This window comes from Myotis brandtii, unplaced genomic scaffold (genome assembly GCF_000412655.1).
Source record: "Myotis brandtii unplaced genomic scaffold, ASM41265v1 scaffold504, whole genome shotgun sequence".
NCBI classification, from domain to species: Eukaryota; Metazoa; Chordata; class Mammalia; order Chiroptera; family Vespertilionidae; genus Myotis; species Myotis brandtii.
Genome location: NW_005369217.1, coordinates 2,175,624 through 2,202,389, shown reverse-complemented (window position 1 = coordinate 2,202,389; position 26,766 = coordinate 2,175,624). Strand labels below are relative to the sequence as shown.

General features: G+C 45.3%; 1 protein-coding gene and 1 pseudogene across 1 annotated transcript in view; one reads left to right on the top strand and one right to left on the bottom strand.

Moving 5' to 3' along the window:
- Window positions 1–20,604: 20,604 nt before the first annotated feature.
- On the top strand, window positions 20,605–21,455 carry LOC102242091 (annotated as a pseudogene).
- Window positions 21,456–24,964: 3,509 nt separating this feature from the next.
- GALNT8 (polypeptide N-acetylgalactosaminyltransferase 8) overlaps window positions 24,965–26,766 on the bottom strand; it is a 49,465-nt gene continuing 47,663 nt past the window's right edge. Inside the window, exon 11 of the mRNA XM_005877040.2 lies at window positions 24,965–26,606. Coding sequence (XP_005877102.1) covers window positions 26,466–26,606 — 141 coding nt within the window. The 3' untranslated portion in view covers window positions 24,965–26,465. The remainder of the gene's footprint in view (window positions 26,607–26,766) is intronic.

The following is a 26,766-nucleotide window of genomic DNA, read 5'->3' as shown; positions in this document are numbered from 1 at the left end:
TACACACACACACACACACACACACACACACACACACACACACACACACACCTAGGCTTGGTGTTTCACTATCTTATCACCAGAAGTGAGTCTTTACAGGGAAACGGTATACCCTTTCTCTCATTTAGGGAGAAAGCTTAGCTAATCCAAGAGGCAGGGGACCTTCAGATGCCAGATCTGGCTCTAGCCCTGCCCTGCAGCACAGAGGAACCAGACATAAGGTTTCAATTTGAATTCCATTTCTATGAAAAAGAAACAGAAAACTTCCAGCCTAATCCTCTGGTCCTTCCCAAAGCCAGGAAGGGGCCCTGCTCTAGGGAAGTGCCCCGAATCCTCACAAAACAGGTTCTTGCCCCCTGGTCAAAAATAAGGAGACCAAGAATGGAGGAGCAGGTGCAAATGGAGGGCAGGCCCAGTGCTGTCTAGAAATTCCGCCGTTGGCATTCTTGATTGTTTTCAGCTTAGGAATTGGCAAAGGAAGGGGCAAAACAACATTTTGAGCTAAGGAAAAAGAAGTGGCAATTTTTGACACTTTCCATGTGTCCAGATTCCAGTTTCCACAGCTGCTTAGGGAAATGTCAAACCACATGAGCTGCTGGGTTCCCTGAAAGCCAAGGATAGATGGGAGTGAGAAATGGGATTTGTGTCCCAGTTTGTAAAGGGGAACATGGAGTGGGTGTGGAGTAATATACAAGGTCAGAGACAATGTCTTATTCATCACTGCAGCCCTAATACCTAACTGGGGTAGCTGATAAATAATAGACACTCATGGTTTGTGGAGTGAATTAAAAAATCCCTGTACATTGGCTTGATGTCAAGTTCCTAAACCTTTCAGTAAGGGGCTGGCTTGCCTGGGACCTTCTGGGAAAGAGCACAGACCACTGCCCCAGATGCCAATCACCAGCTGGGTGCCCCTGGGCGCATTTCTTAACCTCTCTGAGCCTTAGTGTTCTCATATCTAAAATTTCTCTTCTTCCTAAATTAATGTGAAGAGAAGGGATTGGACAGCCCTTTCAAGGAGCCTGCTTCCTGTGCTCTCCACACATGCAAGTACTGCTCAATTCACCCTGACATGGTGGAGAATATATTTAGAATACTTTACATAACGTGGAAACTCAATAACTGTAATCCCTTCTCTTTACCTTAAGTTGTCACAGCTCTAGGAATAAAATTTTGCCATAAAAATCCATGACCCTCGGTTTCTCCATTCTTTCTGTTCCTTTCACCTCCCTGCCCTTGCAATGTTGCGAACAGATTCCCTTTGGAATGTGGGGCTAGACTGAAGTGCATTTGAGGTCCTGATGGGAAGCAGACTCTTAGGGTTATGTTTTTAAGGAAGACTGTCCAAGGCTTTGAGACTGGGCCAACTGGATTTAAATTCCAACTCCTCTGTTTCAGGCAAGTTACTTCACTAATATGGACCACCGATTTCTCATCTATGAAACGGGAGCCGTAACATTACCGTCGTCAGCATTGTTGAAGGGTTGCCACGTTATGAATTGGCAGGTTACAGAGCAGCCAGCGAGAGTGAGGCGGAAACCCTGACATCCAGCCTGAACGCCACACCTGGCACAGGGCTGCTCAATGCCAGGGAAAGGGCTGTCTTTTTCTAATTTGTACTCTGTGGCCTAAAGGTGGCCCTGGGCTGGTCTGAGGATTAAAAGAGATATAACAAGAACATCACTTACTCTGGTTCACAATAGAAGGAAACTTTACAAATAGACCCCAATCTCACTCCTTTTTCTCACCTCGCTGCTACTGCTCTAGAAGTCTCTCCGTTGGTGTCCTGCCAATGGTGTGCCGGAGCTCACACTGGCTCACAAGAATCCACTGCTAAGCTTTCGGGAATTTTGCCAGTCTGCTGGTAGTTTTAAATGGGCCATGGCAGGAGCATTTACACCACAGAAATGAGAAAATATTACAAACCAGGGTCTTTTTCTTTCTTTTTTTTTTTTCCAGAGAACTGGTTTACCGACATTTCACTCATTCCATGATCAGAGTACTTTAAAAATGTGAATCCATTTGCTGTTTCAAAGATTCCAGCAGCTTTCCCTCACACTAGAGAGTCTGAACCCCACCCTCGGGCCTTCGGATCCTATGTGATCTGGCTTCGCCTGGTGCCTTCCTCTGCGACTCCAGTTCCTAACATTCCTCCTTGCCCTTTCAGCTCAGCCACATCCCCACAGCTCCTGGGCCCTGGAAGCTCTCTGTGGCTTTGGGCCTTGCACTTGTTCCTTCAGCCTGGCCCGTTCTCCCCCCACACATGTGCAGAGCTCGCTCCTTCTCCCTTCGATGTCATCTCTTGAAGAGGCCCTCTCTGGCTGCGCTATCTAAGCAGCACTGATCCTTGCTGCTGCTTTATTCTCTTCATAGGGCATAGCACCACCTGACATAATATGTATTTAGATTTTTTTTGTTTGTTTGTTTATTTGGTAACAGCTTTATTGAGCTATAATTCACAAACCATACAATTCACCCATTTAAAGTGTACAATTCACCGGTTTTCAGTATGTGCAGAGTTGTGAGCTATCACCACAATCCACTTTAGAACGTTTTCATCACCCCAAAAGAAACCCCTTTAGCTATCACTTCCAAAGCCTCCGCTACAGCCCCCTCCCTTTCTCACCAGCCCTGGCAAGCACTAACCTACTTTCTGTCTCTATGTATTCACGTATTCTGGACATTTCACATGCATGGAATCATATAGTAATTTGTGGTCTTTTATGACTGGTTTCTTTCACTTAGTGTAATATTTTCAAAGTTCATCTATGTATGTAGCATGTATCAAAATTCATTCCTTTTTTGTGGCCAAATAACATTCCATCACAAAGATACATATTTCACATTTTGTTTATCCATTCATCAATGAGGTTGTTTCTACATTTTGGCTATTATAAATAACTAGAGGCCCGTTGCACAAAAATCTGTGCACTCGGTGGGGGGGGGGGGGGCCCCCCCGGCCTGCACCCATTCACAGTCCAGGACCCCTTGGGGGATGTCCACCTGTCAACTTAGGCCCACTCCCCAGGGGATCAGGCCTAAGCTTTCAGTCAGACATCCTTCTGGCAGCCAGGGACCCCTCGGGGGATGTCCGACTAAAGGCTTAGGCTCCCAAGGGAGCTGTGATGAGGAAGCTGGGGTTACAGAGGAGCCACGCTATCCTGCCCCGCTGCCCTGGGTCAGGTCGCACATGGGACGCCTGGGTGGGCTGGCCGATCGCTGCTGCCCTGCCCGGCTGCCCCGGGTCGGGTCGCACACAGGATGCCCACCACCCCTGGTTGCAGATAGCAGGCCTGGATGGCGGCAGGGCAGGCGAGATGGCGCTGTCTCGCCCCACCGCCCTGGGTGGCAAATAGCAGGCCCAGATGGCAGCAGGGCAGGCAGGATGGCGGTGACCAGTCCTGCCTGCAGTATGAAAATTAGCCGCCATCTTTGTTGGTGGTTAATTTGCATATTGTGCTGATTAGCCAATGGGAGGCATAGCGAAGGTACGCTCAATTACCATGTTTGTCTATTATTAGATAGGATGCTCCAGTGAGCATTCATACAGGAGTTTTTGTAGACATGTGCTCATTTCTTTGGGATACATATCTAGGAACAGAGTTGCTGGGTCCTATAGTAACACTATATTGAACTGTTTGAGGAACTTTCAGACTGTTTTTCCAAAATAGCTGCACCATTCTACATCCCACCAGCAGTGTCGGAGAGTTCTGATTTCTCTATATCCTCACCAACAATTGGCATTTTCTGTGCTTTGTTTTTTGTCTTTTTAATTATAGCCACCTTAGTGAGTGTGAAGTGGGATGTCACTGTGGTTTTGATTTGCATTTCCCTCATGGCTATTGATGCTGAGCATCTTTTCATAGGCTTTTTGGCCATTCCTATAATATCTTTTGATAAATGTCTATTCAGATTCTTTGCCCATTTTAAAATAATTCTTTACATTCTAGATACAAGTCCCTAATCAGATATATGATTTGCAATATTCCTTTCATTTTGTGAGTTTTTAAAGACAATGACTAGACTTTATTTTTTTAGAGCACTGTTAGCATTATAGAAAAATTGTAGGTTGTCTTTTCACTTCTTGATAGTGTAATTTGAAGCACAAAAGTTTTTAGTTTGATAAATTTAAATTAATCTATTTCTTAAGATGAGTGGATTGAGAAGTACAGATTGGTAGTTACAAAATATTTATGGGTATGTAAAGTACAGGATTGGAAATATAGTCAATAATATTGCAATAACTATGTATGGTGCTAAGTGGTACTGGAATTATCAGGGAGAATACTTTGTAAAGTATATGATTATCTAACCACTATGCTGTATGCTTGAAACTAATCCTATCTAATAAAAGAGAAACATGGTAATTAGCCATACATCCGCTACCCTTCCCATTGGCTAATCAGGGCGATATGCAAATTAACTGCCAGCCAAGATGGCGGCCGGCAGCCATGCACTGAAGCGAACAGGGAGGCTTGCTTGCTCCAGTGACAGCGGACTCCAACGTTCCCCGCCTGACTAGCCAGCCTCTCAGCTGCAACTCTAAGCAACTATGTTGCAAATATAGAAGCTAAACAAAACCCAAGAAACCGGCTTTAGTCAGCCGGCCTTCAGCCAGCCGGACTGCAACATTGTATCAAATACAGAAGGTAAACAAAGGCCAGAAACCTGCTTTCAGCAGCAAAGGCCTCAGAGCTAAAGCTGGCCCAGAATAAAAGAAAAAAGGAGCAGTTGGGAGCTTCAGTCACCCGCCAGGCTGAAAACGGCCCTCAGCCCCTCAGCCAGACTGGCCAGGCACCCCAGTGGGGACCCCCACCCTGATCCAGGACCCCCTTCAGGGCAAACCAGCCGGCCCCCTCCCATGCACCAGGCCTCTATACTATATAGTAAAAGGGTAATAGGCCTCCCAGCACCGGGATCAGTGAAGCAGCGAGGCCTCCTGGCACCGGGATCAGAGTAACAGGGGGCAGCGCCCAAACCCCCTGATCGCCTTGCGGCTCTGTGTGTGACAGGGGGCGGGGCCACAACCTCCCTATCCGCCCTGCTCTGTGTGTGACAGGGTGGGGCGCCCCAACCCCCTGATCGGCCCTGCTCTGTGTGTGACAGGGTAGAGCCATAACCTCCCCATTGGCCCTGCCCTGAGTGTGACAGTGGCGGCGCCCCAACCCCCTGATCGGCCCTGCTCTGTGTGTGACAGGGTAGAGCCATAACCTCCCCATTGGCCCTGCCCTGAGTGTGACAGTGGCGGCGCCCCAACCCCCTGATCGGCCCTGCTCTGTGTGTGACAGGGTAGAGCCATAACCTCCCCATTGGCCCTGCCCTGAGTGTGACAGTGGCGGCGCCCCAACCCCCTGATCGGCCCTGCTCTGTGTGTGACAGGGTAGAGCCATAACCTCCCCATTGGCCCTGCCCTGAGTGTGACAGTGGCGGCGCCCCAACCCCCTGATCGGCCCTGCTCTGTGTGTGACAGGGTAGAGCCATAACCTCCCCATTGGCCCTGCCCTGAGTGTGACAGTGGCGGCGCCCCAACCCCCTGATCGGCCCTGCTCTGTGTGTGACAGGGTAGAGCCATAACCTCCCCATTGGCCCTGCCCTGAGTGTGACAGTGGCGGCGCCCCAACCCCCTGATCGGCCCTGCTCTGTGTGTGACAGGGTAGAGCCATAACCTCCCCATTGGCCCTGCCCTGAGTGTGACAGTGGCGGCGCCCCAACCCCCTGATCGGCCCTGCTCTGTGTGTGACAGGGTAGAGCCATAACCTCCCCATTGGCCCTGCCCTGAGTGTGACAGTGGCGGCGCCCCAACCCCCTGATCGGCCCTGCTCTGTGTGTGACAGGGTAGAGCCATAACCTCCCCATTGGCCCTGCCCTGAGTGTGACAGTGGCGGCGCCCCAACCCCCTGATCGGCCCTGCTCTGTGTGTGACAGGGTACGGAGCCCCAACTCCCCTGATGGGCCCTGCTCTGTGCATGACAGGGGGCAGCGCCCCAACTCCCCAATTGGCCCTGCTCTGAGCCCGACCAGGGGCTGCACCTAGGGATTGGGCCTGCCCTCTGCCACCCGGGAGCAGGCCTAAGCCAGCAGGTCATTATCTCCTGAGGGGTCCCAGACTGCTAGAGGGCACAAGATGGGCTGAGGGACCCCCCCTCCCCCCGAGTGCACAAATTTTTGTGCACCGGTCCTCTAGTCTACGTATATAAAAGGCTAATATGCAAAGGAGAGACTGGGAGTTTGATTGCTCGCTATGACATGTGCTGACCATCAGGGGGCAGCGCAGAACATGGCGGGCACTGCTGGTGGCAGCAGCTGGGCACTGAGGGAGCAAAGGAAGGAAGAGGTGGGGAGATGGGGAGGCAAGGAACCTGATTGGCCCTGATCACTGGCCAGGCCTAGGGACCCTACCTGTGCTCAAATTTCATGCACTGGGCCTCTAGTACAAAATAATATTGAATGTAAACTATAATTGAAAAAAAAATTTTAATTTTATAAAAAGAGAAGCACGAAAAAATTAATCAATTTTTTTTTGTCACCTGTGCTTTTGGTATCATAACAGAATCCATTGCCAAATCCAAGGTCCCAAAGATTATGCCTGTGTTTTCTTCTAAAATTTTTATAGCTCTGTGTCTTTCACTTAGGCCTTTGATCCATTTTGAGCTAATTTTTGTATATGATGTGAGGTAAAGGTGCAACTGTGGATATCCAGTTTTCCCAGCAGATACATTTATTTTTAAAACTTGTTTATTTTCCTGCTTAGGCCATCAGCTCCATGAGGACAAGAATTCTTTTCTGTTTTGTGCACTGAGGTGTGTATCTCCAGTCCCTACAACATTGCCGGGCACAAAGTGGTCTCAAGACTTGTTGAATAAATGAATAATAATTAACTCAACAAATGCTATTTATTATCATTACTTTACACTTTTAATCCATATAGCCTTCAACCCATGTAACTCAAAATTCATCATATAAAACAGCCTCCCACATGAATCCTACCTTCACTCTTGTTCCTGGAGTTTGATTCTTCCTGGCTATAACCCTGACCCTGCAGACAATGTAAAGGTCATCTCAGTCCCTCCTTCTACTGTCTGCCAGCTTCCTAGCACTTTCTCTCCAACCCTGTCTCCTCCCCACTTGATCTTCTCCCTTCCTCGTCATCCTAGCCTCCCACTTCCAGGGGTCACCATTTGTGAGTGCCCCAGTCACCCACCTTCGTGACTCCTGATGCTTGCCTAGATTCTTGCCTTTCACAAGATGCTCTTGAGTTTGCCTCTGGATACCCATGAGACCCCCATGAGACAGATCAAGCCCTCATATTACCCCTATTTTTTTTAAATTAAATCTCTATGGTTGAAAGTATTACATATGTCCTCCTCCCCCCCCCCCCCCCCCCCCATCGACCCCTTCTAGCCCACCACAGGCCTTCACCATACTATTGTCTGTGTCCATGGGTCATGCATATACCGTATGCATACAAGTTCTTTGGTTAATCTCTTCCCATCCACCCACCTTCCCTCTGAAATTTCACAGTCTCTTCCATGTTTCTGTGTCTCTGGATCTATTTTGTTCGTTAGTTTATTTTGTTCACTAGATTCCACATATGAGTGAGATAACATGATAATTGTCTTTCTCTAACTGGATATTACCCCTATTTTTAAAAAATAAGAACCTGAATCCTAAAAGGCTTACTCGATACTTAAGCTGCCTGCAGGCTCCACAGCTTCTTAGCGGTGGCACTGTGACCAAGACCAAGGTCTGACTCCAATGGGAGCAAATCCGTCAGATTTTTGTTTGCATGAGGATGACTCTATCACACTGCCTTGGATGCCTTCCCAAATTTCCAGTCATCTCCTGGTTCAAACTTAGCATTTTTGACAGTACCAGTTAACTTTTGATCAATGATTGCTTATGTGCCAGACACTGATATTTTACATACATTATTCTTTTAATCATTGCTGTTCTCTGAAGCTCAGAGGGGTTAACAAATTTCCTCCAGTTCATCTAGTTAACAAATGGTAGAGTTGGAATTCAAACCCAGGTTTTTAACAACCACACATTGCAAACCCCTTCTATACAGAGATTAGCCACAAGGAAAAGCAACACTGGTCAAAGGGAAGGACAGTCACAGAGCTCTTCTCCACCCCACAGTGAAGATGGCCATGCATTGGTCCCAACCACTCTCCTCTCAGAAGCAAGGAGGGCTGCTTCTGAGGGCTCTAGGACTGGGATCTTGAGGCCTGGCTCCTCTGCACTCACCTGCCCAACTCCTCCCCCACCACCCTCCCCCAGTTTCCCTCTAGCTCCTGGGCTAATCCCTAACCTCTCATCCTCCCATTCACCCAAGACCAGGCCGTCTTCTTTTTCATGTTCCCACTCTGAAGCAGAAGCCTGCAGCCCTGTCTCCCCCAGGCAGAGCAAGAATAGCTCATGGCTGAATAAAAGCTCTGAGACCTGAGACACAATCATTATTTCTCTTTAACTTGCCATGTCTTTTCTTTCAAGTAACCCCTATACATCCCTCTCTGCAGCCTGCCCCCAGCCCCCTCTTCTAATGACCCCTTCATGGACACCTTCAGAGAGGGGCTTGCTTTCCAAGCCGCCATTAGAGCCCCTCCCAGCCAGTCCCAGCCTGCAGACCACAGAGTTCATTACCGAGCCTGCTGCAGCTTTCAACAACTGGATGCTTAATGGAGACATATCTCTCCCCTGGGATGGCTCTAAAAGCAGCACACGCCAGTTAATAGTTTCTTCCTGATGTTTTTTTTTTTTCCAGGGTAGGGCTTGAACTGGTGAAAGGGAGAAGAAATAATCTTATTATGTCTTTAAAAAAAAACAAACTTGTTCTAATAAAATCATCATCCCCAAAATATGCAAGAAGAGAGTGGAATTTTTCCATTCCTAATTCAGATGCCATCATCACGTAGAGGGACAGAGGACAGGGAACTCGAAGTGGATTGGAAAGGCATAAGGGCCCTAACATTTGGGGTAAACAAAGTCTTATTTCATTACAAAACATTTATATTAATGTTCCCTCTACTCTCTGTTCAGTTGTACAAGCTTGAATTAGTCTGAACCTTTCTCAGGCCAAATTCCATTTAATTCTCCATTAGATGAGCTATGCTGCCTTATTTATTCCTCCAAATTATCTTGTCTGGTTTAACCCGCCATTCTCTCATTATCACTCTTGATTCAGCTCCCATCTCAACAAGGGGAAATTTTTGTGTGTGAGTTGGGAATGGTGGGGGAGGGGTACAATTAGTAGGAAAAGAGGCATCAAAGGAAGGTGAGGAAGGCTGGGGACACCAGCCAGTCAGGAAGCAGCACTTTGGCCCACTAAGAGCTCTTTCCTAAGGTGCCGTGGCTAATAGATTATTTTCTTTTGAAGTTTTTTACTGATACTAATGGACTATTTCTTACTGAATATTGCTTCCTGATTCACTCTAAAAGAAACCCTAGGTAGGACTGCTCTCACAACCCACAACTTACGTTTCCTTCCCAAAGCATTTGTTGATTGTTCTCTCAGGCATTCTTTGCAATGCACAAACCCACATTCAACATTACCATGTACAAGAACTGCTCTCAGCACTATCACTTACTCATCTAATTTAATTCTAGAAACAATTTAACCCCTACAGTTGGATAGTCAAAAGGATTGACCAGGTTCGGTAAATGGTTCGGTAAACCATTTCCTTTCATCCAAGACACACAGCTAGCCTACATTTCCCAGCTTCTCTTGCAAATTGGGTGCAGCCATGTGACTGGGTTTTGCTCAATGGGAAGTGGGTAAAGGGATGTGGACCACATCCTGGCCCATCAAACTACCAACACCTTAACAATCTCTCCCCTTTCCCCATCTTTAGCCAAATGGAGAGGATTCTGAGGACTGCAGGGTGGAGGGGTTGAGGGAACCACAGACAGAGGGATCCTGGATCTCTGAGTCTCAAGTTGGAGGAGAGTTATGCAGAAGAGCTACCAGACCAGGAACACACACTATTGTGTGAGTAAGATATAAACTTTGTTGTGTTAAACTGCTAAAAGTTTGGTTACAGCAGTTAAGCTACGCTGACTAATATATCCACTAGTCTATGAATTATGGAATTGACTCTCAACGAATTTATGTGACTTCCCCAAGTCCAAATGGCTATGACATGGCAGAACTGGAATTTGGGGACAGATTTTCTGATTAAAAACCAGTGCTTTAGCCATTACACCACAGCTGCTTCATAATCGCTTCTGCTACATCCTTCAAAGATGCATCAAATCTGCTGAGACAAGCAGTTATTTTATACAGTTCGTTGATGTTGTCCTAATTAGGACCTTAATTAAGATGGCTCTGGGGAAAATGAGGCTGAAAGCAGGTAGGTAATCAGGGCCACGTCCTGGGCATAAAATAGGAAGAGATGCTGCAAAGTCACCTTTGAGAACCTCAAAACATCCTTAGCCAACCAGCAGCAACAGGGTTAGCCCAGAGAGGTCAGCACCAAGGGTAGAAATGGCTGTGCTGTGCTCACACTAGAAAAAGGTAGAGCATGTGTGGCCCCTGGAAGGAAGGAGGCCTGCACATGCAGGAGAGAGTCCTTGGAAAGTCATTGGGTAGAGCCAGCACCTCAGCCCACCACCACTCCTCTGTATGAAAGTCTTCAGTCACTTCCCAGTGGCCATAGCATACAGTCCAGCTTCTTACCTGAACACAAGGTCCACCACGATCTGCCCGCTCTTACCTTTTCAGCCTCAACTCTCTTCCTTAAGGACAGCACGGGCAGCATGTGGGGAAAATGATTTACGCTTCAGCAATCTAGACTATCATAACTCCAGAGCACAGCGCTGCCTTTGCAAATGCTACTGCTCTGCATGTCTCCCATCCTTATTCCAGCTCCACTAACGCTCAGGTTTTGGGCCATCTCTTTCTCCAGTCTGGGGTCGATGCTCCTATGTACCCCCACAGTTTCCTTCGCACACCAATTATAGTGCTGGTCAGACTGTATTGCAATTGTTCATTCAGCCTCCGACCAGACTATGCATTGCACTTCTTTGATTTTCCAGCACCCAGGAGAGCACATAGAACATGGTGAGAGCTCAACAAATGCTGGCTGAGGGCATAACTGAATAAATAGAATCCTGGAGGAAAGCACTTGGCACCAGAGTAGGCAGAATAATGGCCCCCAAAGGTGTTCACATCCTAATCCCTGTGAACGGCAGCGATGTATGGAACATGGCAAAATGGAATTCAGGTTTCTGATCACTGACCTTAAGACAGAGAGAATCCTGGAGTGTCCAGATGGACCCCATGTAATCACAAGGGCCTTTCAAAGATGGAAGAGGGAGGCAGAGCAGTCAGCGGCAGAATGATGCCCTGTGAGAGACATTTAACCAGCCACCAGTGACCTTGAAGCCCAGGAATGCAGGCAGCCTCGAGAGGCTGGACAAGTTAAAAAGAAACAAACATAAAAGCAGGGTTTCCCCCTAGGACTTCTAGAAAGGAACCCATTCTGCCAACACCTTGATTTCGGCCCAGCGAGAGCCATCTCAGACCTCTGACCTCCAGACTGAAAGACAATGTCATTAGGTTATTTTTAGCTATTTTCTTCAAAAACATTTACCCCTTTTACAGCCTAAAAGACAGTTGTGTTTTAATAAACATAATTCGAATTCGTGTTTTTTGTTTATTTTGAAGTCTATATTTATATATTCTTCTAACTCTTGGAAACCCAGCTGTAGTCCTCACACAGCCATTTACGTGCTGTGTGACTGGGGACTGGTCATGTGGAAAGTATGGATAATAACACCTGTTTTGTCAGGTTGTTAGGTGAATGACAAGTAGTATTTGCACAGCCCCCAATGCCCAGCGCATAGTAGATGCTCAATAAATAACTGAATGGCCATCCTCCTAGTGGGGTCCACCCTCCGCCCTCAACTGGGAAGCTCTGATCCCATCGTGACACAGCAGCTCCAGCCTTTTGGGCTCCCACCCGCCATACCCAGGGAGAACAAAACTCTTTTTTCTAATATACCTCCGTCTGCCTTCTTCCCTCTCAGAACAGCAGCCCCCTGTGCTGGGCTGCCAAGCTGAGGGAGTGCTCTGCTCCACCCAAAACCTGCGCCTGAGACTCACCAACACCATTTTCCACAGAGTTAGTTTCCAAAGCCTGTACTAGAAACTTCTGTCCTTAGGCAGATGACTCCTCTAAACCCATAAATAACCAACTAGTGAAAAATGCTGGATTTCTATATAAAATATTAAATGTAAAAAGGCAAGCTCCACATGTATATAAGGGATGGTCCTAATTTTATTAAATGTATAACTATATCCAGACACAGAGTCAAAGAAAAAAGATGAGAAGGCAATAAAAAGGAATGTACATAATTAGTACCTCAAAATGATAAGATCATGCTTGTTATTTATTTGTTTGTTTGTTTATTATTTATTTATTTTTGCCTTTATGTGTTTGGAAATGTTTACAGTGAGAGATGAAACATAAATATTTTTTAAATATGTTTTTATTGATTTCAGAGAGGAAGGGAGAAGGAGAGAGAGATAGAAACATCAATGATGAGAGAAAACCATTGATGGGCTGCCTCCTGCATGCCCCCTTCTGGGGATCAAGCCCAAAACCCAGACATGTGCCCTGACCCAGAATCAAACCTCAACCTCCCAGTTCTAGGTCAATGCTCAACCACTGAGCCACACTGGTCGGGCTATAAATATTATTTATTCATTTGTCTCCCTATGCATTACTTAGGAAGACGACATCACAGAAGACTTTTTAAAAAATTCTCACCTGAGGATATGTTTATTGATTTGAGAGAGAGAGAGAAACTTCAATTGGTTGCCTCCTGTATGAACCCCGACCGGGGATTGAACTCATAACCTAGGTATGTGCCCTGAACAGGTTCAAACACGCAAACTTTTTGGTTATTGGGCCACCCAGCTGGGGCTTGGAAGACACCGTTGTTGACTGCTGTGTTCCTTGCGGGCCCAAAACGGTGCCTCCCAGGACTTGCCCTCATCTCTTCCTTGCCCTTTCACTCCATCCAGGCAAATTTATCTGGGGCTCTTCTCTCCCAGTTCCACCTCTCTGTTCACTGGAGGCCACATCCTTGGGACAGTCTCGGGCCTCTGGAGCAGGAGTCCGCTTCTCACTCACTCTTCAAATCACCCTGTTGGGAAGCCTTCTAAGCCCAGGAGGCACTGAGAGCCTTCCTCACGCCCTGTCCCCGCCAGCTTGCCCCTCCTTCCCAGGGGTCCTGCCTCCCCTTCTGCACCACTCGAGCTGCTTTGGCCAAGTGTCAGATGAGTAGAAATGAAAGTTAGGAGTGAAGGTGGGAAGGAAGGGAAATGGAGGGAATCATAAAATTGGAAAAAACTAAGTTTGCATCACTTGGCGTATCTAGGCCAGGCATTCAGCGGCTACAAAGTCTCAAAGGCAGCAGCAGAAAGGGCTTCAAATGGTCTTTTTCTCTTTTCTCTGACCCCGGTGGGAGGTGGCAGGAGAATGTGTCTGAGAGGAAACACGGGTCCCTTCAGGGAGGACGCGCTCTCTCCAAAGAAAAACACTGGGTCACAAGGTCCCTCAGGCCTGCCCTGCGGGGAAACGCCCCACCCCAAGGTGAGCAGAGCTGTGCCCCAAAGCCACCTTCGGGGAGCTTATTTACCTAGAATTTCCTATTCTCTGACTCTTGGGTTTAATTAATCTCCTTTCTCTCTCTCTCTCTCTCTCTCTCTCTCTCTCTCAATACACTGTGTTTTCAAAGTCTCTCTCTCTCTCTCAATACACCATGTTTTCAAAGTCTCTCTCTCTCTGTCTTTTAATACACTGTTTTAAAAGTCTCTCTCTCTCTCCCTCTCAATACACTGTGTTGTTAAAGTCCCAGGGGTGGCTTCAGAACTGACTTGCATCCCCAGTCTAGAGACCCATTTATATTCACAAATAGCAGGAGTGTGGTGACAGAGTTGAAGGTATTACTTATTAAAATAACATTATATGAAAATCCATGATTCAGTCCAAATTTTTCTTTTTTTTAAATGGGGTATTTGTCTCTCTTCATGTTGCTATTTCAGGGAAAAGAACTGCCAAATGGAGTTTTTCCATATTTGACTTGAAAGGGGGCGGGGAGAGGTAGAAGTGGATCCTTGTTATAACATTGGTGCCAACAGTTGGCCTGGAATAAGTGTTCACAGCCAGATTTTCAAATTCCAGGAACCAGGAGCCCAAAATGAAAAGACTTGTACAAATCTCTCTGAGGCCTCTGGCCAAGAAGAGAGGGAACCTTTGATCTTGTCTGGAGCCAAAGGGCCCTGAGGATGGGGTGCAGACAGACGAGGGTGCTGGCGGAGAACCAGTTGGGGGCACTTATTGGCAGCGTGTCTGCGATGAAGTCTCTCCACCACTGGGTTGGCCAGCCGCGCCAGCCGTGGGCCAGGCAGGCTGGATGTCAGAACAGTGGCTTGTTTATTCTACCATATTGCGCTCAGGGAGGGACCGGCCAACTGGTCTCTTTGCCCAAAGAGGCCCAACCTGACCACAGCCGCCCTCCCCGAGGGGGCCTTGGCTGCTCCCTTAAGAACCTCCCTTCCTTGTCTTCTCCATAGAAATGGTCCTGGATGCCTTTATTTTTCTAAGCCCTCTGTAAACAAACAGGATGTTCGGAAAAGCTCAAGATAGCCAGGGGTCTGCTGTGCTGGCCATTGGTTCTCCCTTGGAAGGCAGGTCTGGGCGACATCCATGGGCCTGGTACTCCAGGCTCTGGATATTGCCCAGAACAGCTGTCTCTCTCTCTCTCTCTCCTCTCCTCTCCTCTCCTCTCCTCTCTCTTCTCTCCTCTCCTCTCCTACAGGGAGTTCACTGTGGTAGAGGTAAATGGAAGAGATGCCGTCTTCAGTGTTTAAGGGTGTTTCCTACCAGGGTCTTAAGAAATCTTCCCTGTTCCCACAGGCTTTAGAGGAGAAAGGTGAGTCTCAGAGGTGGGGACCTTACTCTTTACAGAACTCTTCTCAAGTTCCTAGAGGTTGGGGTAGGCCCCAAAGAAGATTCCTCTATGGATAACAGCCAGCTGTGATTACAGGGCCATTGGGCAAAGGGTTCAGGGGGAAAGACGCTCCATTGCTCCCTTCTGACAGAACAGAAAGATGCGCAAGAGCAGGTTATCTCACTGATCAACAGCAACCAGTGCCTGCTCCCCTGGAGCTGAGTTAATCCCAGATGCAAAGGTCCCAGCATCTGAGGACAGAGAAGAAAACCACAGGCACAGAGAGAAATCAGAGCCCTCCTGCAGGGTGGGGATAAGAGCCCTGGCAGCCTCTTCTCCTGGCTCTTGCACAGCCATCCTCCCGGCCAATCCCCAGGCTCAGCTATCAACACTTTCACACTGAGCCATTGCGAGAGTTCCCTGAGGGCTGGCCAGCACTGGAGGCAGGAATAGGCCGTGCTCACCCACCACTTCCATCACCCCACAAGATCTGCTGCTGCTGACGGTGTCCTAGGGCATGCTGGTACCTCTGCTGGCACCGCTGGTGCCCACGCAGCCACACCCATTCCACAGCATCCACCCAAACCAGCTTTGCAGTGCCTCCTCCCCCCTCAGTCAGTGCCCCTGAGCCAGTGCTTTTCTGTCCCCTCAGTCCCGCTCCCCTGTGCCCTAAGTCATGCTGGGCAACTCAGGAGTGCCCTGTTCCAGCCCAAGGAGCAAGGCAAGGTGGCAGGTGGCAGTCCCCAGAGCAGCAGCCCTGCCCAGGGTACTGCAGCCAGCTCTGACTGGGGAAGAGAAGCCTTCCTCTAGGGTCAGGACCCAAGGCTGAAAGAGCAAAGTGTCTGTGCCCAGAGTTTCTGTCTCACAGACTCTGTGACACCCCCCGCCCCCCGCACCCTCTACCAAACTCTAAGGAGAGATTCCAGCAGCAGGGTGGGGGTTCCATGACAGGGCTGGGGTGGGACTTCTGGGACAAAGGGGTTCCCTGGGTTATAATGCTAGAGTGTATGCCACTCCTGGATTTCCCTTGTTGCCATTGATATTGTAACCCACGTTCCTAGGTTCTGCCCTTCCCCATGGGGCAGAGGACACTGGGAAAACACATGTTATTCCACTCCTCTTCGGTGAACTTCACCTTCAGTAGAACTCTCCAGCCCTGGGGAGAAGCTCATGAAGATTAAAAAGCACTGGGAACTAGTAGTTGAAGATCGGTACAATTATGAGAACCACTGTGCCCAGTAAGAGCCCACAGACACTGTGTCCAGGCTGCTGTCCACGCAGCCATCGTTCTCACAGCCAACCACAGCACATAGACACGCAGACACAAGGAGAAAAGACTGCGGAAAACTACTTTGTCAAAGTCAATTAAAATAAGAAAAAGAAGAAAACATTTTTTTAAATGAAGGCAAAAATAAAGGCATTTTAGATCAATAAATGAATGAACAAATAAAAGATAAATAAAAACATGTGGCAAATTTGCAATAACTTAGATGGAACTGGAAGACATTATGCTAAGTGAAATCAGAAAGACCAATATTGTACGACCTCATTTATATGTGGAATCTGAAAATAGTCAAACTCACAGAGATAGTTAAAATGGTTGTTTCCAGGGGTTAGGGAGAGGGACATGGGAAGATGATGGTCAAAGGGTACAAAGTTTTAATTATGCAAGCTGAATAAGTTCTAGGGATCTCCTATATAACATAGTGCCTATAGCTGAAAAATACTTATTGTATACTTAAATTTTTTCTAAGAGAGTAAATCTTTTTTTAAAATTCTTTATTGCTGAAAGTTTTAGGTCTCTTTTTTTTTGTCCATTGGTTGATCTCTTACCCACCCACCCCCCATTCTTCCCTGCCTTCCCTCTGAGGTTTGATAGTCTGTTCGATGCTTCTATGTCTCTGGGTCTATTTTTGATTATCAGTTTATGTTGTTTATTATATTTCACAAATGAGTGAGATCATGTGATATTTATCTTTCTCCGACTGGCTTATTTCGCTTAGCATAATGCTATCCGGGTCCATCCATGCTGTTGCAAATGGTAAGAGTTCCTTCTTTTTTTACAGCAGTGTAGTATTCCATTGTGTAGTAGTACCACTGTTTTTTAATCCACTCAACCGCTGATGGGCACTTAAGCTGTTTCCAAATCTTAGCTATTGTAAATTGTGCTGCTATGAACATACGGGTGCATATATTCTTTCTGATTGGTGTTTCTGATTTCTTGGGATATATTCCTAGAAGTGGGATTACTGGGTCAAACGGGAGTTCCATTTTTAATTTTTTGAGGAAACTCCATACTGTTCTCCACAGTGGCTGCACTGGTCTGCACTCCCACCAGCAGTGTATGAGGGTTCCTTTTTCTCCACATCCTCACCAACACTTGTCATTTGTTGATATGTTGATGATAACCATTCTGACAGGTGTGAGATGGTAACTCATTGTCGTTTTGATTTGCATCTCTTGGATGATTAGTGACTTTGAGCATGTTTTCATATGTCTCTTGGCCTTTTGTATGTCCACTTTCAAAAAGTGTCTATTTAGGTAGGACCTTTGCTCATTTTTTTATTGGATTGTTTATCTTCCTTTTGTTAAGTTGTATGAGTTCCCTGTAAATTTTGGAGATTAAACCCTTATCAGAGATAACATTGGCAAGTATGTTCTCCCATGCAGTGGGCTCTCTTGTTGCTTTGTTGATGGTTTCTTTTGCTGTGCAGAAGCTTTTTATTTTGATGAAGTCCCATTTGTTTATTTTCTCCTTAGTTTCCATTGTCCTAGGAGATGTATCAGTAAAGATATTGCTATCACATATGTCTGAGATTTTGCTGCCTATGGATTCTTCTAAGATTTTTATGGTTTCCCCAACTTACGTTTAAGTCTTTTATCCATTTTGAGTTTATTTTTGTGTATGGTGTAGGTTGGTGATCTAGTTTCTTTTTTCTGCATGTATCTGCCCAATTTTCCCAACACCATTTATTGAAGAGACTGTCTTGACTCCATTGTATGCGCTTGCCTCCTGTGTCAAATATTAATTGAACATAATAACTTGGGTCAGTTTCTGGGTTCTCTGTTCTGTTCCATTGATCTATATGTCTGTTCTTGTGCCAGTACCAGGCAGTTTTGAGAACAGTGGCTTTGTAGTATAGCTTGATATCTGGTATTGTAATCCTTCCAGAAAGAGAGTAAATCTTATGATAAGTGTGCTTATCACACCCACACACTAACAACAACAATAATAATAATAATAATAATAATAATAATAAAGATGGCAAGAAGAAACCTTGGAAGTTGGTGAACATGTCTATGGCCTTGATGGTAGGAATGGTTTCATGGGTGTATTCTGACCCCCAAACTCATCGAGTTGTATACATTAAATATGTACAGCTTTTTACATGTCAACCAGACCTCAATAAAGTTGTTTAAAAAAAACACACACATAAGGCATTTTTAAAAAAATAGAAAAAGGACAACATTTTTATAAAGAAAATCTGAAAGGAAACTTGCTTGCTTGATTGTTTAATGGAGAACCCAGAGCAGTAAGTTGAGGGAAACCGTCCAGTAGGTTTCAGCAATGTTAACGTAGTATTCCCAGCAGTTTCCCAACAGATAGTATCTTTGGGATTCAGGAACAAAAAATGAGAACGTTCAGGAATTTTCAGGAATTCCCCAAATCTTAAGTTATTCTTTTAAGTATTTCTAAAATTGATTATACTCTTTACTCATTATTATGGATATCTAAAATTTTGTTTAATAAATAAACATAAAGTTTATTAATATTTACAAAAACCATAGTTTGAATACAAAAATATTCAAACACTAGAAAACACCAGCAAACATTACTATGTAATATTCAAACACTGTAGCATTCAGATATCCTGGAAAGAGGTTAACTAGGTTAACAGCACTAGTGAGAATATGTTGAAATTGCCAATTTTAGGACATATTTGCTTCCAAAAATTGTTTTTTTTTAAGAACACCATTTATACAATTTGTATTAAGTACACTATGCATAAAATATGCATTAATATGTATCTTTTATTTACAACAATTACTCACCATGAGAGGCAGGTAGGCCAGAAACACACTTATAATGGTAATTGCTATATGCAAGGTCAACTGATTAGATCTTGACTGCTCTTGTCTGCCTGTGCCTGTCCTGATTTTCAAAACTATCACCCTTCCCTTGGACTCTGTGTGTCAGTGTTTCCTGTTCTCACATTCCATTGGAATTCAATGGATTCCTTCAAACCAGTAATATCTCGGTGTTATTCGCAAAGCTTTAATTCTTGCAGGAGACTTATAGAGCTCTTTTCTGTTTTTCTCATTTTTCAACAAATTTTTCTTAGAATTTGAATTTCGAAAAACAGAAATTTCCTGAGCAATGCTGGGAAGGAACCCTCAGATGGAAATGCTCAACGGGCTGCAGGTCCAGTGGGGAAGAACCATCAGCAGGCTCTCTGGAAGGGAAAGCAGGGAGTTTGATGAAAGCTGGGACCAAGGCGATAGCCAGTCCCAGGACGACAGGCCTGGGAAAACAGAGAGCAGAAGTCCATCTTCAACTTAGCCTTGGCTAGAAAATGTATTGTAAGCAGACGCCACCAGGCTTACTTAGTAGTCAATGAAGCACCTTTAAGGGATGGAAGATCCACAAAGTGCTTGGAAAAGGCAAGTTCTGACCTAGCCGTATGCCTTGCTAGAGAGAGAAGGAAGTTAAAACTGAATCTATTTCTTATCTTGTTGTGACCTATCTGCCTAGATGTTCTTGTTAGTCAAACAGCTTTCTGATATTATTGAGAAATTTGGGTTTTATCATTCCAAGGACAGTAGACTTGTAATCCTGAGATAAGTTTAGTCCTTGAAACTACTATTTTGTCTTTGTAGTTAATAAATGCCTTCTGGGGAATTACTCTGATGCTATGTATGTATCCTGTTTCTCAACACCCACTACTTTTAACATCCATTGGTGTTTCTCTCCTGAAATAACTTCAGTTATGTGGGTTGTCAAATAATTTTCCAAATCCATAATTCTTCCTACAATTTTTAGTTGGCATTCTGCCATAAAGAAGAACTTTCTTTTTTCCTTGTTTATCCATTCATTTATCCATGCATTCATTTGCACAAACTCTTGGATTCTTATTTTATTGTATGGCTTGTAATCTATATATATAAAAGCCTAAGTGACCATTTGACTGGTAGCTATGACAAGCACTGACCACCAGGGGGCAGATGCTCAATGCACAGGCATAGAAACATGGAACAGACTGATGAATCTTAGAGGGAAGGGGGAAAGGGGAAGGGCGGGAAGAGATTAACCAAAGATCTTATATGCATACTAGAGGCCCAGTGCACAGATTCGTGCACTGGTGGGGCCCTCAGCTTGGCCTGTGGTAAGAGGCAGCAGGAGAATGAAGGTGGAGGAGAGCCACAGTGGGGTGGCCAAGCACGGGGTCCAGGACCCTGCCCCTATCCCCAGCAAGGCCCCCAGCAGTGCCAGCCACTACGAGCTGCTGTGAGAGAAGTATTGGTCTGACTAGGCCACTAGCCTGTCCACTCCAGATAGCGTAATAGGGTCACAAGATAGGCCCGTAGTTTCCGTCTAGCCAAACCTGTTTTGTGCCTTGCCAAGTCTGCAGAAACTGGTAAGTCTTTGCACGAGAAGGGAAAATGCCCAATATTATCATTGCTGGCCCCCCAGAAACTGGCAAAACTACAAGCATCCTCTGTTTGGCACGAGCCCTTCTGGGCCCAGCTCTCAAGGATGCTGTTTTGGAACTCAATGCCTCAAATGACAGGGGCATTGATGTTGTGAGAAACAAATCAAAATGTTTGCCCAACAGAAAGTCACCCTTCCCAAAGGACAACATAAGATCATCATACTAGATGAAGCAGACAGCATGATTGATGGAGCCCAGCAAGCCTTGAGGAAAACCATGGAAATCTACTCCAAAACAACTCGCTTTGCTCTTGCTTATAATGCTTCAGATAAAATCATAGAGCCCATTCAGTCCAGGGGCGCTGTCCTCCGCTACACAAAGCTGACCGATGGCCAGGTCCTTACCAGGTTAATGAACGTGATTGAGAAGGAGAATGTGCAGTACACTGGTCTTGAAGCCATTATCTTCACTGCCCAGGGAGACATGCGGCAGGTGTTGAACAACTTGCAGCCTACTTTCTCAGGATTTGGCTTCATTAACAGTGAGAATGTGTTCAAGGTGAAGGAGATGATCCAGCACTGTGTGAATGCCAATACTGACGAAGCCTACAAGATTCTCGCTCACCTGTGGCATCTTGGCTATTCACCAGAAGACATCATTGGCAACATTTTTCGAGTGTGTAAAACCTTCCAAATGGCAGAATACTTGAAACTGGAGTTTATTAAGGAAATTAGATACACTCATATGAAGATAGCGGAAGGTGTGAACTCTCTTCTGCAGATGGAAGGGCTCCTGGCCAGGCTGTGTCAGAAGACAATGGCCCCGGTGGCCAGTTAGAGCAGAGAACTCATTGATTGGGTTACAAGAGTCCCTGAGAGACAGGACTCACAGCCTTCTGCTTTGGAAGAAAATGCTGCCCAGACTGGCAGTGGGACTCGCCTTTTCGTAACATGCTGTGGCCTTCCCAGTGCTTCTACACACATCTCGAGAAGAATCAGCTGCAATAAGAAGAGGGGCAAATCCCAGCTGTATCCCTGGGCTTCTGTGGGGACCTGAGGGGACCAAGCACAGCTGCTTTGTGCCTTTAGTTTTGGACAGAGGGCATGAAAAGAGGAAGCAAACCTGCCACTACAGGGCCGAGAGGAGCATGGGGTAACAGTGAGGTGTGGTTCCTTCCGGATGCTTGTCGGCGTGGCTGCGCTGCATGGCCATCAGGGGTCAACCAGGGACCCACCAACAGACCAGAGGCAATGTGGGATGAGGAGAGAAAGGGACCTGTGAGACACCCCAGGGACTATCCCTATCTGAGCAGAGGAAGGGCACTGGCAGGACCACGATTCCAGGGATTCTACTCATGGGGCAAACACAGAACTACTTCTCTGTTGGGGTTGTAAGATGCCATGTGTGTCAACCTGTCATATTTCTGCGTCTATAAGGTTACTTTAACTTATAGTAGAGCTCCAACAGTCCCAAAAATCAGAGAGAGAGAAGAATCAGTGAAAAATGAACTTGGTTACCAAGGGAACAGTCTCCTGACTGGACTAAAGATAGTCACTGAGATGACCTTCACAGTGTTCTGGTCAACGAAGGCTGGTCACAGACAGTGAGCAGAAAAGCAGCATTTCATGCAGAACTTTGGACAAGTATATAGGTGGTTTCAGGGGCAAAGAAGCACATGGACACCGTCCTTGCCTTAACTTCAGAGCAGCTGCAGGAAGCCGAGATCTGGCACAGTGGGCACCCGAGCCGCTTTCTGTTGTCCTAGCTGTGGGTTTGAGAGAATCACAGATTCCCTCAGTGAACAAGGAGCACCAAAGTTAGACTAAGCAGCACAGCTTATAGAAGCAGTTCAGCAGGAAGAGATATTTAATGTATATCTAGACAGACATTTTTAAATCTTTTTATTTTGAAACAATTTCAGACTTACAGGAAAGTTGCAAACATAGTACAGAGAATATTTGTATATCCCTTACCTTTCATCCAGATTCACTTTGCCACATTTGTTTTATTATTTTCTGCTCCAACTATTTGTTTGTCGTCCACCTGTCCATTCACTGCTATTTATCTATCTATCTATCTATCTATCTATCTATCTATCTATCTATCCATACATATAAAATCTCATAGATAATTCCCCCCAATCCATCTTCCAGTGAGTATTTCATAAAATCAAGGACATTTTCATATAGCTGGGGTACAATGATCAAAATCAGGAAGATAACATTGATACAGGACTATTAGCTAATCACCAAGTTTTACTTAAATTCTACCAGTTATCCCCTGCTATCCTTTACAACCAAAGGAAAAATAATTTGCCCTCAGTCCCAGGTTCTGCTACAGAATCACACATTACATTTAGTTGTTATGTCCCTCTAGTCCCCTTTATTCCAGGGCAGTTCCTCAATCTTTCTTTGTATTTTGACTTTGAAATTTTTGAAGCATATAGACCATTTATTTTGAAGAATGTCCCTCAATTTGGATTTAATTGATGTTGCCTCAAGATTATAGATTCAAGATCTGTACTTTGGTCAGGAATTCCATAGAAATGATGTATTCTTCTGGGTGAATCATTTTGAGAGGCACGTGATATCCATTTTTTCAGTAACTAGTGATGTGAACATTGATCACTTAGTTAGGATGGTGTCTGCCCAGTTTCTCCACATTGAAATTACTATTTTTTCTTTGTAGTTAATAAATGCCTTCTGGGGAATTACTCTGATGCTATGTATGTATCCTGTTTCTCAACACCCACTACTTTTAACATCCATTGGTGTTTCTCTCCTGAAATAACTTCAGTTATGTGGGTTGTCAAATAATTTTCCAAATCCATAATTCTTCCTACAATTTTTAGTTGGCATTCTGCCATAAAGAAGAACTTTCTTTTTTCCTTGTTTATCCATTCATTCATCCATGCATTCATTTGTATGAACTCGTGGATTCTTATTTTATTATATGGCTTGTAATCTCTATATATAAAAGTCTAAGTGACTGTTTGCCCGGTAGCTATGACATGCACTGACCACCAGGGGGCAGATGCTTAATGCACAGTCATGGAAACATGGAACAGACTGATGAATCTTAGAGGGAAGGGGGAAAGGGGAAGTGCGGGAAGAGATTAACCAAAGATCTCATATGCATACTAGAGATCTGGTGCACAGATTCGTGCACTGGTGGGGTCCCTCAGCCTGGCCTGTGGGAATTGGGCTAAATCCATGCACTAGGCCTCTGACATCACCTGAGGGGTACCGGATTGCGAGAGGGCGCAAGCCAGGCCAAGGGACCCCAACGGTGCATGAATCCATGCACCAGGCCTCTAGTATATTGAATAAAAATAATTTATTTTAATTCTTTTAATTATCGAAGATCTGGCCAGTGGGAACACCTTGAGCCTAGCTGCTGTAAATTGTGACATGTCCCCATCAAAACATCCCATCCCCTCAAGCCTAAAATCAGTGATATCTCCAAGGAGCCCTAATTCCTCTTACTGGAAAATATTTCAGAATCGAGAATTGGAGGCTGAATGCTGAATATGGTTAGAGTGAGTGTGTATTCACTTAAACTAGAGGAATATAGTTAGGTTCACTTGTGTTTGTTTGCATCCCATTGTGTTTCCCTCTTTCCCTACTGGTTTTGTGTATTTATGTTTGAGCATACAAAATATAACATGGTTTTAAAAGCCTGGACTATAAAAAGAAAATGTATATTTTGAGAAGTATCACTCCTCCCACAGCCATTCTACCCTATCCCCCTCCCCAGTTCCTTCCACACTATTTCCAACCACCACCCATCAGTGAGCAATGTCATTTCTGATTTATCTTTATGTTTCGTTTTGCATAAATAAACTGGTACATGTATATTTTTTCCTTATTTCTTACCTAAAAGATACATAGTATAGATGCCATTTTCCTTTTTCACACTGGAAATTGCTCCATATTAGTTCGAAGAAATGTGCCTACTTCTTTTTATAGCTGCATAGTATTCCACTGTGGTGATGTATTCAACCACTCTCTGATGTTGGAGCATACACTTTGTTTCTAACACTTATCAACACTCAAATAATTACTTTGTACGTAACTATCTTCTTCTTTTTGGAGATGTAAATTCCTTGAAGTAGAATTATTGGCACAAATTTGAAATGTACATATAATCTTTTTAGATATTGCCAAATATCTCTCCAAAAGGATCGAACCAGCTTGTACCCCTATATCACCCCTACATCACAATGTGAGGCTCCCTGTTTCTCATAATCTTGCCAACAGAATGTGCTGTCATACTTTCTAATTTTCACCAATTTAAGTGAAAAATTATCTCAATACAGTTTTAATTTGCATTTCTCTAACTATGAGTGATGTTAAACATCTTTTTATATGTTTAAGATACTGTGTCTTTTGTATATTTTTTTATTGGATACATGCTTTTTGAAAAACTTTGCTAGGAATTGCATTTTTTTTTCAATTTGCTAGGGAGAAGCTAGAAGTTATACATTTGCTTAACATTTTTTCTGTTCTGTAATTTTTCATGATAAAATCTTATCTGTGGCATTGTTTTCATTTTTGACACCGTGTTCACTGTGAAAATGTTGTCAAGCTGTACAATTATGACTTGTACACTTCTAAAAGCTTATTTTTTAAAATTCTAGCTGATTTAATTCTGTACTCAATTAACAGTGTCTTGCTTACCCATTGTCTAAAGGGAAATTAATGATTCCCACATAGATCTGATGTGAGACCAGGGGGCAAAGTGACCCCTGAAGAAGGGACTCTGTAAGTTCATACTTGAAAGCTGAGCCCACAACACACACACACACACACACACACACACACACACATACACACACACACACACACACACACACACATGGTCATTCTACCTTCCCTCCCCCATGGAGCCAGCTCCCATCCTCTAACCTAGCCCAAACTGGCTGCCCTGGACATGTCTTCCCACCTCACCAGCTGGGGGAAAGGACTCACCCAGTGATGTCAGTAAGGAGTCCTGGTTTCAAGTTTGTCCTACAATCCTTCCTTTGTGTCCCAGTAAGTGATGCCTCTCCGTCTCAAACCTCATTTTCTCTAATTTTCAGGATTGTGGAAGGAAATGGGTAATCAAATCTATTAAATAGTGTGAGCTACTTGGAGAAAGATCCAGATACTTGGATGTCTCCACCATTCTCTCTGCACTGTGCAGAGCTGATGAGCTGCGCTCAGCCTCTGGAATCTAGTTGGTACTGGAGAGACTGGGTAATCAAAACTGCTGTGAGTGGATAAACGCAGGAATTTCTAAGATTCCTTGTCTATTTGTTGTGTCTTTCAGGACAGACCAGAAAAGAGAGTAGAGCAGCGACATGGCTTCAGAGAGTGGGTGGCCCCTGAGTAGGTGTCACGCTGCCACAGTGATGACTGGGCCTCTGCAGTGTGGCAGCCCCAAGGCGGCGGAGCTCCGAGCAGATGAGGATAAGGTGAGGGGCAGATGACAACCGTAGTCGTCAGGAATGAAGACCAGCCAGCGCTGGTGGCAGTCAAAGATAATCTTCCACCCTCCTGGTTCTCTCCCCCACACGCCAGCCAGATGAAGGTGGTTATTTCAAGGAGTTTCCAAGAATGGCGTTTGATATATATAATTCCAAGGGAAGCTGGGGCGAGGCATTGTAGTTTCCTTACTCTCCCCGGCCAGGACTCCAGGACACATCCACAGCCCTCCCCTACCACATCCTGTGTGTCACAGGCGGAAGTCACAGTAAACACACACACACATTTTCTTTCTCTCACCAGCTGGCACTCTGAACAGAATTGGGAGTAGAAGCCATTCAGTGGCAAGAATTGGTGTCTCAAATCTAGGCTCTCTGAGGATCGCTGGATGCTAGTTGGACCCCCAGTTTCCGATGGTGTGCTGGATTGTCCACACTTGTGTGGTGCAGGGCCGCAGCACAGGCATATAGTAACTGGAAGCCTTCTTTATCTCCAGACATCGTTTGGTGGCCCTGTTTATTAGGGCTCTTCCCTGGATGGGAAGAGAGACAATCAAGGTATTGAAATGCCCTAGCCATGCCTCACCTCCCTGCGCCTACTCTCTCTGCTCTGCTCACAAAAAAGCTGGAGGGTCCCTCGATTCTCTGCAAGCCATCCAGAGGACAAAGGAAGCGAAGTGTAGCTTCGGGTCA